At 28.4% G+C, this 13,464-nt stretch overlaps 1 protein-coding gene across 1 annotated transcript; it reads right to left on the bottom strand.

Annotated features, from left to right (window-relative positions):
* Positions 1-517: 517 nt before the first annotated feature.
* On the bottom strand, positions 518-12,905 carry LOC107613021 (amine oxidase [copper-containing] gamma 2). Its single transcript, XM_016314842.3, has 6 exons — positions 12,567-12,905; positions 7,948-9,033; positions 6,806-7,123; positions 6,444-6,557; positions 4,109-4,656; positions 518-902 (listed from the first exon to the last, which is right to left on the bottom strand). Exons 2-6 carry the CDS (start codon positions 8,968-8,970, stop codon positions 692-694), a joined length of 2,214 nt encoding a protein of 737 aa, XP_016170328.1. The 5' UTR covers positions 8,971-9,033; positions 12,567-12,905; the 3' UTR covers positions 518-691.
* Positions 12,906-13,464: the final 559 nt, after the last annotated feature.

The following is a 13,464-nucleotide window of genomic DNA, read 5'->3' as shown; positions in this document are numbered from 1 at the left end:
AATTTTGGGGGTGATGGAGTTAAGGATTGGGATGGTGGTGGTATGGAGTAAAATTAGAATTGAGGGTTATATTAAATTAGAGGATAATTTGAAAATTTTGAATAATTTTTTAAAGGTTTGAGTAGTTTTGTCAAAAAAAATTCATCTTTTATGGATATAAAGTCAATTTTATTTTTTTTCAGGAATAAATTTGTCAATATTCTAAACTTTTGTGGGTAAAAATAATAGTTTACTGTTTTTTGCAATCATTAAGCGAGTCTTTATGCATGAATGTTATAATTGTCCCAAAAATATTTTAATGACATATAACGATTAGTGTGTAATTGCCGGTAAAAATTTTAATGGCAATTTTTATTGTAACTCAAGAAAAAATAAATTGTCACTAGAAATTAATTTTTTTATTATAGTGTAGATTATATTAAACCAAATAAGTCTTTTAATTAGTGTTACTTTGAAACGAAAATCTAGCAATACATAATTAAGACTTCATTGCACCACATAATTTTCACTTGAACAATTTTCCAAGATAAACAAGCAGCTTAAATTTCTGTTTAAGATTTAATTTCTTACAAGATACGAGAAGGTTTATTCACTTATTAATTGCCATATTTACAGCTAAATTTACACACAATTCAGCGCACAATAAAATCTTGAACATTAATGTGAGCTAAAAATGAAGTAATGAGTCATCTCAAGATGAATCATGAGCCTTGCAAACAGGTAAATCATCCTTGAAATTCGGGGGCAACTTTAAAATCGGATTTCTCTCAAAGAAATTGACAGGCTTGAGGTCGAAACTTGATGACACAGTAGGCATGATGGGGTAGTCTTCTTGACATGGTATGTGATGGAACCCAAGTGTGTACCACAGCACAATATCCTTATTCTCAATTGGACGATCCCTGTTTTTAACAAATTTAAAATTTCAACAACATCCTAATCAAACTAATTATCATAATTGATACAGAAATGAAGTATTCTACAGATTTCATAAACTGAACCTTAATTTGTGGGGACTAGGAGACAGATTTAAAGTCATAATTGGGCTTTAAATTAGGTAATTACTCTGCTGCGGGGTAAGATTGTACAGAGTTACATAGAGTAAGAATGAAAGAAGTATATGATATATATTGTGAATTTCACTAGATAAAATTTTTTAAATAAGAGTTACAGCTTTTTTTTATATCTCTGTACATTTTTACTCTGTATCAGAGTCATCACCTTAAATTATTAGAAATTAGTAACATTCAGATCATGACAAATGAATATGAAGCTTTACAAATTATAGCATAATTTCACTTCCTAAAATATGCATTGAGTTTTGCTAGGTTACCAACTTAATAGGACCACGGCTGTAATTTCCCCTAAACTTCGTTCCCTCAGCTTTTCTAAACTATGAATTCTCTGTTGTCCGTGAATGTTTTGAAAGTAATTTAAATATGGGTTAATGTTCAAATTCGTCCTTGAAAGATTACGCGATTTTCATTTTCGTTTTCGAATGATTTTTTTAATCAAATTAGTCCTTGAAAGATAAATTGTTAGTCAAATTAGTCCTTCCGTCAATTGGATGATGACGTGTCACGTTAAGTGCCACGTGGCATGATGACGTGACACACCACGTGGCAAGTCAGTAACACGTGGCACGCCACGTGACAGGTCAGTGGCATGTCACTTAACATATAAAAAAGTTTTTTATTGATCAAAATAGTCCTTGAAAGTTCAGACGTAAATCATTTTCATCCCTCAAATTTTAAAAATTAGTCAAACTAGTCCTTATATAATTTTTTTATAATATTAAATTTATAATATTTTTTTTATACTACTAATTTTAATATTATTTTTTAAACCTTAATAAACAAAATTCTCTTTACATAAAATAATAAAAATAATTAAATTTTTATAAAATTATTTTGTCATTTATATTTTAAAATTTTACATTTTCAAATTGTAATTTTTTATGTGAATTTTTTTTATTTAAATGAGTTTATCAAATTATTGTTGATTATATATTTAAAAATATAATATTTTAAATTTTACTAAATAATATAGTAAATATTTTAAATTTTAAATCTTTTAAATTTTTTAAAATTATAATTTTTATTATTATTTAATTTATATAGTAAAACACAATAATTAAAAAACTGGTTTATGGAATCACTTTTTGAATCTTAATATTCTAATATAATTTTTTAAATATTTCATTTAAAACAAAAAGAATTTTATTTTAATATAAAGCATATCTATTTATATAATGTACTAGTACGGAGTAGCCTGTGTTATACATAGGTATAATATTTTCTATTTCATTTTATCTCATTGATTTGTGAAATTAAAAGAAAAATTATATAATTTATCTCAAACATATGAAACACAAAAAAATTTATTATGATGTTTGCACGTATTACGCTTAAGAAGCAATTCGTTTATAATAATAATAATAATAATAATTAACAAACAAATTTTCAATATTTTGTAAAGTTTGGAATTGAAGCAAAATTTGTGGATCTTCTTGAATTTTGATTCTAAGTATCACTACCATTACATCCTATATATAAGTAATATCGTAATAAAAAAAAAAGATGTAGTAGAAAAAAAATAGTGGTATAAATTTGTTTAAGTTAACATACATAAATTTTGACTTTGAGCATATAACTTTGTTTAGGTTAATAAATAAATACATTTCAATTTTGAGTATATATATATATATATATATATATATATATATATATATATATATATATTCCAGCAAAATGTAGTAATGTAAGAAAAATGTTTTAGAATAGAAAAGAATAAGAGAGATTTTGAGAAGAATTAAAGGAGAGAGATAATTTTATGAAGAAAAAATAAAAAAAATTATATAAGGACTAGTTTGACTAATTTTTAAAATTTGAGGGATGAAAATGACTTACGTCTAAACTTTTAAGGACTATTTTGACTAATAAAAAACTTTTTTATATGTCAAGTGATACGTGGCATGCCACGTGTCACTGACCTGTCACGTGACGTGCCACATGGCACTTAACGTGACACGTCATCATCCAATTGACAGAATGACTAATTTGACTAACAGTTTATCTTTCAGGGACTAATTTGATTAAAAAAATCATTCAGAAACAAAAATGAAAATCGCGTAATCTTTTAGGGACGAATTTGAATATTAACCCAATTTAACTATAAGTCAAATAAAATACATTAAGCGAGTTAGTACTTTGTCCAACTTTAGTTTGTGTTGAGTACGAGCAATTGTTTTCTTATTTTAACTACAATGATAGCATCCTCTACCAAGCCACAAACTATTATAGTAGTTTACGTAAATTGTGTCTCTCTTCTCTCTATATGGATAAAAATTTAATGTTCCTATATTGTATTTTTTCCCTATACCTTGCTATGATGTGACCCAATTTCAATTACAGCACAATGTAGTGATACACTAAGTAGATATTAATATTTACAATCTGAAAAATCTTGGGACTAATAGCTTTTAGCAATTTTGATCAATATTTGACTAATACAAATACTAAAATGTCTTCAACAAATAAATTTTATTGATTTATGTTTATAAATTGATGATAAATGTGGGTGTAAACCGTGTTAACTCTTATGTGTAAACTCTAATGAATATAAGTACAAACTATGTGTTTCATTTGTGCAAATTCTTGTAAATGTGGGTAAAAATTATTGTTGATTAAATACTAGTCTAAAATAATAATATATCAAATATTAGTATAAAATAATAATATTTACTGATCATATAATATTGCTGATTTAAAATAGGATAAAGCGTATTTTTTGTATCTAATGTAAGTTATTTTTTTTAAACATTCTTAATATTTAATTTTATTGAATTTTGTCCCCTAATATTTTCAGTTTAGGTCAAAATTATTCTTGGATATTTTTTATTTGTGTTAAAATTATTTTTAGATATTTTTTATTTTGTCCTTATGTTTTAGAAAAGTTAATGTTCAGGGATAATTTTTACACAAATTAAAAATATTAGAAATAAAATTAAATAAAATTAAACATAAAAAGTATATTTTTTTTTTAATGACAAATATTAAAGAGAAAAAAAACACACGTTTTACGGAACAAAAGGTATTGAATGACTGACCTGTTGGACCACACTTGAAGAGTATCATCACCTTGGCTCTGGTAAACAAATAAGCCACCGGCCCATTGCTCACTCTTGTTGTAAGGAGTGATCCATATTTGGTTATTTGTAAATGCAGCCCTCTTCTGTGGTGGGTCTTCAGGGTCCAAAAGACTAGCCGCTGTGCCACTTGGAACCAATTTGTACCCAACAGGGTTTCCAACCCTTGTCTTCTTTGATGGGTTTATCATGTGAAATTCTGATGGGTCATACAGCTTAAGCTTTATTTGTGCATCCTTCTCTGTCTTTGCAACATTTTTCACTGCCTTTAGGTAGCTTTTTCTAGGTGATTCTCCTGGCAATGTCTTTTGCTTCTTGATATTTACTTTCATGAAGGAATTGTCGCTTCCATCTACGTCCAAATCAAGGTAGTAAGTGATATAATGGTCATGGATTACGCCAATTATGTTTTCGCTCAAAAGGGTGCCATAGAGGTATTCTTGGCTCGGAACTTGGTTCATATGATCGTAGGTTGTTCCTTTCACCATCAAAATACCACTTAGTCCAACCTGTGAAATTAAATAACCCCATGTAAATAACAAAAATTATTGATGAAAATGACAGTTAGACTCAACATACATGTAGGTGAGTTAGTCAGTGCTCTTGTCATGAATCTTGATCATAGTTAGATCTTCCAATAAAATAAATTAGTTTGGAAAAAATACTTGAAACATCCTTATCATTTTGGTTTGCATCTTTCTCAGTTAGATATTGACATAAATTAAAACTAATGACGAAAATGATAGTTACTTAGACGCATGTAATGATGTAAGTCATCCGTCATACCGTCAATGGCCTTTATCATAATTATATTTATAAATTAAAATTCATTTCAATAAATTAGTTTTTGAATAAAATACTTCCATTGGCATAATTTTTTTATATTCACCTAAAAAAATATACTTCAATTATTGTTACTATCGTTATTGTTATCACTCTAATATATTCTTTTTTAATTTGTCCTGTGTAAAATATAAATCAATCATAATTTCAACAGAAATTATGGGAAGTCAATGAAATATTTGTACAATACGCACAATGGAGATTTAGGGAGTATTAGAAATATAATCATTAGTGTTACCTTTTTCTATTAGCATAACCGGATGAGTGGTAGGTATTAGAATTCTAGATTCGAAAGGTCAAGAGTTCGATCTTTATTATCCCTAGTAACCAAATGGTTATTCTGAATATTATGGGTGATGTTCATTTTGTAACTCATATAACCGATTGTATATATTGTACAAATAAACCATTGCCTCCTAGCAGGACTCTAATTTCACTATGTCTATACCTTTTATAATAATACTTATTTGATAATTGATATTATTAGTATTTTCTTAATTAAATATGTATTTTTTATTTTGTTAAATAAAAAATATTTTTTTGTGCTGTCCAATAAAAAATAATTTAAATACACAATTAATTAATAAAAATTATATTTTTATACAAGTATCGTGAGTGTTTAGTATATGAACAATGTTTTCAATCAAAATTATGAATAAACTAGTTTTTAATATCAAGTTACCAACTCAACCACTTAACACACGGGACAAAGAGTAACAAAGTCACAATCACAAAGCAGATTTTTTACAACGATATAGAAGAGTTTTACGAGTTTCACAAAAATATTTGTTAAAATTTAAATAAAAACGGTAAAGTATTTTTTTTAAGATAAGAAGGATATTTGAAAAAATAACATTTAAATTTTCAGAATAAAATTTAGTAAAATTTTAAAATATTGAATAGCATTTTAACAGAACACTAAAAATAATTAAAAAAATAAAATATTTTTTATGCATTATAAGTTTTCTTTTTACTTTAGTACAAGTGTGACCAAATAAGGAAAACTAAAAACAAGTAATTAATTAAATAAAAGAATTAGATATTCAAAGATTTAATAATTCAATTAAAATTCATTTGAATTGAATCAGATTTAATAAAATAATATTTTATGTATAAAATATATATTTAAAAATATTTTTTATTATTTTAAATTGATTAACTATTAAAAATTGAATAGATTCGACTTATTTATTAATTTTTGTCCAATTATTTAATTTTCAACCAATTCAGTTGTCGGAACAATGCTTATAACAAACATTTAATTTGTTAAGAAAAGTCTCAATTAAAATATGGATTAAGTGCAAGTGGAGGAGGGGACCATATACCACTACTTGTCCATTTCTAATTCAATTATCTGTCTACGGATTCTTGGGGAATCCGAGTGGCTTATCAACTTGCTTGTCCTCTAAAACAGATTAGAATAGTAAACTGAAATTGAATTTCGATCACTAACCTTTGCTCTTATTAGTCCGTCCGTTTGAAATTCCCAGTCAATAATATAGTCATAGTTTGCCACGGCTGCTGCCATTCGAACCACCAGGTTCACTTTCGGCCTCACCTCTGTAACCTAACATTTTTATTTGTATTTTTTCAGGGAAAAATTAACAGCGTAAAAATGTGTAAACATCAAATTAGTAATGCAAACAAAACAACATTGATCAGGAAATATTGCTTTATAAAAATATTACAAACATAAGTAAAAATCAATTATCAAATTAATTATCATATATTTAAATATAAATATATAAATAATTTAATTCATATTTAATATTTATTTTGAATTTGGAAGTATATTCTATATTAATAGCCGAGTACCTTTAAGTCAGTAATGGGGCACTCAGAATGGCGCCAGGCAATATCGCCAGCGTAGGACTCAAAGACGCAGATCATGTTGGGTTGAAGGTAGGGAGTTCCATCAGCGGCAGCAAAGACGCCATCCATGTAGTATGCATTTCTTGGGCAGTCGTTGAGTGGGTCCAGAGGCATTGCCTGCAGCCCAAACCCGTACTCTCCTGCGTCCATGTATGTCTTGAAGTACCACGCCTCTGTGGGGTCCATGTATGGCACGAATAACTCTGATGTGAACCCTTTGTACATCACGCTCCTTAACTCTGATGTTTCTGGATCCCTCACCTTTCATTCATCAACAAACATATAACTAAAATATCTTCACCAATGCACACAGAAATGAAATACTCAGCTATATTCATTCATGTCTACTATACACCGTGAGTCTTTGGTGCCTATATTTACCGTGATTATAATGGCTAAATAACATTACAACTAAGTATCTTTAAAAATTATTTATCATTTAATTTAAAAAAAAAATTTAAAATAAATAATTTTTTATAAAAATAAATAATTAAATTAATTAAATAATATTATTTAAATCAAAAAGTTAATTAAAGACTAAAAATTTAAAGAACAAATATCATTTTTCATAATTTTAACACTTAAAAAATATTATTAAATTAAAGTTAAATTTTTGCTATTTTAATAATATTTTTTATTTTTATCTTTAAATTAAAAAATATTATTAAATACTAAAAAAAAAGACGTTAACCACAAACAACAATAAAAAGTGTTGTTAAACTTAAATAGCTAAGGTATACTATGGTTATAGAATCTATGGAACTTTAGTAACACTTAAAAAATTATTGTTAAAATTAAAATAATATTTTTTAATTTAAAATAAAATTAAATAATATCAATAAACAATTATATTAAATATATATTAAAATTAATTATTAAAATATAAAATATATAATAAAAATAAATTAAATAATATATATTCATATACAAATATATAATAATTAATTTTAGTGAATATCTAATATTTTTTGTTAGCAAAATATAAAAGAGTATAACTTTAATTTTATATAAACTTATATGATTGCCATAGTAACCAGGCAGGCACCATATATATCTATAGAGAGTAAAGACTAGTCCATGCTCACCTTGACCTGCGAGATTATGATTCCAGATCTGGCATCTGCCTTAAGATGAAATTCCCAGTTTGCCCATTTAACTAAGTGGCCGTCTTCCACTGTGAAGCTTGGTCCTTTGGGCTGCTCCAGTGAGATCGGATTGAAGAGACGGAAGTCACCGTTAAGCTTCTGAACGGAATAACGGTAATCAGTGTTGATTCCGTTAGCAATAGGGATGTCTCTGCCGTTGTCCGAAATGCTCACAACTTCTTTCTTATCCATGTCAACCAGCACAGTAAGCCCCTCAATCGGTTTCATGTAGAAGTTCACAGTGTCCTTCTTCGAATAACACTGCACTTTAATCAGCCTTCTGTTCTCCTCTACGGGCAAGTCATACCAACCCGAAGAGATAGGGAGACATGCAAGATCCCCCATGTTTACACCACGTTGGGAGATGGTGCGGTTGAACTCGATGCTCTTCAACGGAACATCGAGTACCCCCACCATCTCCTCCATGGCCATTGTTGGGTACCCTGAAACTACAGAGCTTTTTTCGTGAAAGGATACTTCATCAGTGTTGAGATCTACGGTTAGAACATGAGATTTTCCTTTCACCATTGCAGTGACCGAGGCCTTCCTCGCCGGAAGTGGATCTCCTCGCTTCCATTTGATCACGAGCTCTTTGTCTGGCTCTTCGAGGGAAACGGTGTTGAGAGTGTATTTGGATACCGACTCAAAGAGAGGGTGTGCGGCGAGAATGGCGTGGACCTTGTTGAATTCTTGGACGGTTAGTGGGTCTAGGGGATGGTGAGGAACATCAGAGTCGTGTTGTTGGTGTTGTGTGGTTGATGATGATTGTTGTGGTTTTTTTATTAAATTGTTGGGTTTTGTGGAAGATTGGATGCGATTCTTGGAAGAGCACCATGCAGAGGAGAGGGTGCAGTCTAGGAACACCTTGTTGGGGGATGATGGAAGATGAACCCAGGTGACTACTAAAACGAGTGTTACACAGATTGAGAGAACAAGGAACTGCAACGATTTTCTGGATTCCATGGATATGGTGTATGTGAATCAGTGAATATGCGATAGGTTTAGTTTCTGCTTATCTGTTTCAACCTGCAGTGAGTGAGTGATAAATAGTTAAGAATCCCACGAGGGGGACGCAACTAAGAATCTTGACCATGAATTGGTTATTTAATCTAATAAAAAAAATAAAAATTACTTCATAGATTACTTAAATTTAAACACTCTCATTCAGTTATTTTATTTAGATCAAATTTTAAATTTTTAAAAAATTCAATTAATTATTAAAAAATTAATATTCTATTTTTTTGGCACAAAAATTAATTAGACTCATAAAAATAAAAATTAAGAACCGAAAAAAATATTTTTTTGTTAAAAATACTACAATTGTCAAAAGTGAATCACTCTTTGTTTATTTAACAAATTCAATTAGAAGACGAAGTGATATTTATTTCACAAAATACTATATCTAAACTGATTTGAATTTCGCATTGGTCTAATGACTCAGAGCTTCACGTGAAGTTTCTCTTGGATCCAGTTGAATTTTAAAATTTTTCTTTTAAATAATATCACTAGATGTACTTTTCGTCTTATAATACGGATTTATATTTGATTTCACTTAAAAAAATTTAAAAATACCTGATTTCACTTTAAAAAATTTTTAAAAATCTGCCCAAGTGACTATTGACTTTTAGACATGGGGACAAGAAATATGTCAATATTAATTAATCCTACCAAAGAAGTACTTATCTTTCTATCTACAAAATCTTATATAAGATAAAGTTCTTGGTCCTGAATCACTTGGAATATGTATTTTATGTTTGGGTCATTAATTAAAGTAATCTAGTTTAACATATATTATTATATTGTGTTAGGAATTAGTTTTATATCGTCTGAATCATTAAGGTTTTTTCTCTTTTATTTGTATAAATATATGTATATACTCCTTTTATTGATAAAATTAAAGTTGATTTGAATATGAAATAAGTTCTCTACTTATTTTTTTAAAACTTTTTGAGAGTAAGGTGTATCTTTGTCTTGGCCAACTAAAGTAAATTTATGGCTATTTTCACTATAGTAGAGTTATTAACCTCACCAAAGTCGGTGCTCGACTTGTTCCAGTAAAATTTTATTTGGTTCGTGGGTACGGTCTTTAGTGCGACTCTCTCGCTATTGGTACGAGTCATCGTTAGTATGAATTGTCTGCTGCGAAGTTCCGAGTAATATCGTTCTTTTCTCTTTTTTTGGTGTCTTTTCTGTTGGTGATTATCGTTCATTCCCATCATCATCATTAGTGCATTCCCATCATCAACATCATCATAACATCAACACCAAGCATCAACCTCATTGCATAGTAGTAAAAGATGGTTTCAAAGCGTAGAACTACTCAAGAGATTGAAATGGAGAAGTTACACCGTCAAGTTAAGGAGTTGCAAGAGCAACTTGCAAAATATGAAGTTGCTCAAAATAATCATGGCAAGCAAAGTGATGACAGTTCTTCTAGTGAAGAAGATAATGCAAATTCATTTCATTATTCTTCTTCGTCTGAAGATTTGTTCACACGAAGAGCACGACACAACACGACTCACAAAACTAAAGACTTAGGAATCAAAATTGATATTCCTGAGTTTGAAGGGAGACTCAAATCTAATGATTTCATTGACTGGCTTTGCACAGTGGAAAGAGTGATCGAGTTAAAAGACATTCCAAACGACAAGCACATGAAACTTGTAGCAATCAAGTTGAAGAAGCACGCGTCAGTATGGTGGGAGAATCTCAAGCGTCAGTGAAAAAGAAAAGGAAAAAGAAAGATCAAGACATGGGATAAAATATTAATGCGTCATGAACTCAAGCGCAAATTCGTTCCTCAACATTACAGGCAAGACACCTTCATCAAATTTTATAATTTAAGACAAAAGTCATTATCTGTAAAAGAATATACAATGGACTTCGAAAAATTACTTATAAAGTGTGACATTCAAAAACCTGAAGAACAAATAAGAGAGGAGAATATATATTTTATAAATATAAAAAAATATCATTTTAACATCTTTTAAAAAAAGGGTGAAATTTTTGTTATTTAAAAATATAAAAGTTAAAATAATATATACAAAAATAATAGTATTACATTTCTAGAATGCCTCTTTAACAAACTTGCGAGGTGACTGTAATATTTGACTCCATTTCATTAGGATTCGCATGCTCATTGATATACCTGGTAATAAGGACTTTAGATATCCTTATTGGGGTCCATTTGACAAAAAATAAAACAAGATCTTCAATCTGTGATGATGCTAAAGCTAACATCAGAAAGAGCCATAACTTTTGTCGTGAATAACTCACTATTTAATATTTGGAGACCATTTTAATAAAAATATTAAAAATATTTTTTAAAAAGATAAATATATCTCTAATTTTTTATTTTACAGATATTTAAATTTTTAAAAATTTAAAAATAGAATTAGATTCCTAAAAAAAATTAAATTTATTATTATTATTATAAAAAAATTAATTTTAATAATACAGCACGTAAACATTTTTACAAAATGATGTTTTATACGTCTTTATAAAAACATTCTCTTAATATTTTATATCTTCGTAAACTCTCGCTTCAACGATAACATTTTCGAAGTAATTTTTCTAGGACGAAAAATTAAAAAGGACCTAAATTTTAAGAATACTCAAAGAATCTACAAAAGCAAGATTAAAAAGAAAAACAAAAATCTTAAAATACAATCAGAGAGAAAGATTCGTCCTTTTCTATTATATTCTAACACTATTTCCTCTCTATCTCTGTTATGCATCGTAGGGATAAGGACAAGCAAAATGTTTGGCCTTGCATGTACATCGAAATTGGTAGCTTATATTAAAATAGTTATAAGATTTCAATTGCATTACGGTAGTTTCTCAGCATTTTTTCAAGTTACTCATTAAATTTATAAGACTAATATGGCATATTTTTATCAATTTTAAACATGTAATTAACGAAACTAAAATTTTAGAAATTATTTTAGCGACACAATTTTAAATTTTCTTTTCTCCGTAATAAATATTAAGTCAAAACAAATTTTTTATTCTTCAATTTTTATTATTATAAATAAAAAATATTATTTATACATTAAAATTAACTATCAATATATTTATATATAAATATATATAATTTAATTTATTTTTAATATATATTTATATTTTAATATATATTTTATATTAATTATTAATTTTAGAGCACACATAATATAGTCCATTATAAACACAAGCCTAGTAGGATATTTACTTTAAAAAATTTGGTGTACATACATATGATTGAATAATATATATAATTATCTATCAACATCTCACTAAAGAATCATATTGTGTAGGAGATTCATGCCATTTCAAAAAATCGAGATCTACGATTCTAATTAAATAAGATATCCCGTGACTCAGGCAGCACTTCCTATTTTAGAAATAAAAAATGAAAGGAAAAAACTAAAATGGGTAAAATTTCCCCTGCAAGTCTGCAACACATGAAAATAATGAAGAAGCAGGGCCTAAGATAGGAAGTGGAAACTGGAAACACCTAATAACTGAGCGCAACAAATTAAGTAACGGAAGCTATAGATATAGGAAGTAGTTTAGTTAGTTACCTGACTTCGTTTTCTCCTCTTCCACTATTTATTACTTTTATCTTCAGTCACATACATAAATGGCTGTCAACACTAAACAGAGGAGATCGAGGCCTATGCTACTCTATCTATCTTCTACTAAAGTGGAAGATGTGGAAAAGATATAAAACAAAAGGTTTTGTTGATGGGGGGCATGAATCACGAACTTCAGAGTGAGTGAGGTTTTCTTCAATTCACAATGTAAAAATAGGTTTATGCTTTCAGAATACGGTGAGGATTGGAAATATATGGTGACAAGCATTGGAAAGTAGTGGAGAGTGGAGGCATTGTCATTTTGCGCTACGTCATCCCACCACACCCGTAAACCAAACAAACTTCCATTCAATAATATTGTAATGGAAAAGTATATGGAACCAAAATGTGACCAGTTAAAAAGTAAACAAAACCGTTTAATTAAAATCACTTTTTGAATAATATGTTTGAAAACCGCTCCTTAAATCACATAGCATAAACCAAAACCCGATTTTTCATGGAACTTAAACACATTTTGACTGATTTTTAACTGATATATTTTTGGTTCCCTAGTTATTCTCTATTGTAATTTATTTTCTTTGGACTTTACGGCCCAACTTATGCATAATGATACTTTAGTAGAGGAATCTTTCCATAAATCACTATCTACTTTTAAATGTTCATGCAATTTAAAAAGGAAAAGTATAAATAGGTAATGAAAATATTAAACAATGTGAACAATAGATATATTAGATGTTCATTTAACTAGGTGTATAGATGGTTATTTATTCTAATATTAAGATTTAGGTGAATAATTTGAAAGTGTAGTATATTTTTATTTGATTGGTGGTTGTTCATATTATTCAAAAAAGTCATTGATTACCTAGCATAATCCATTTAAAAAATA

Source organism: Arachis ipaensis, chromosome B8 (assembly GCF_059453495.1).
Source record: "Arachis ipaensis isolate K30076 ecotype BB chromosome B8, ASM5945349v1, whole genome shotgun sequence".
Lineage (NCBI taxonomy): Eukaryota > Viridiplantae > Streptophyta > Magnoliopsida > Fabales > Fabaceae > Arachis > Arachis ipaensis.
The sequence above is the reverse complement of the archived record's forward strand: the minus strand, read 5'-3'. Positions and strand labels throughout refer to the sequence as shown.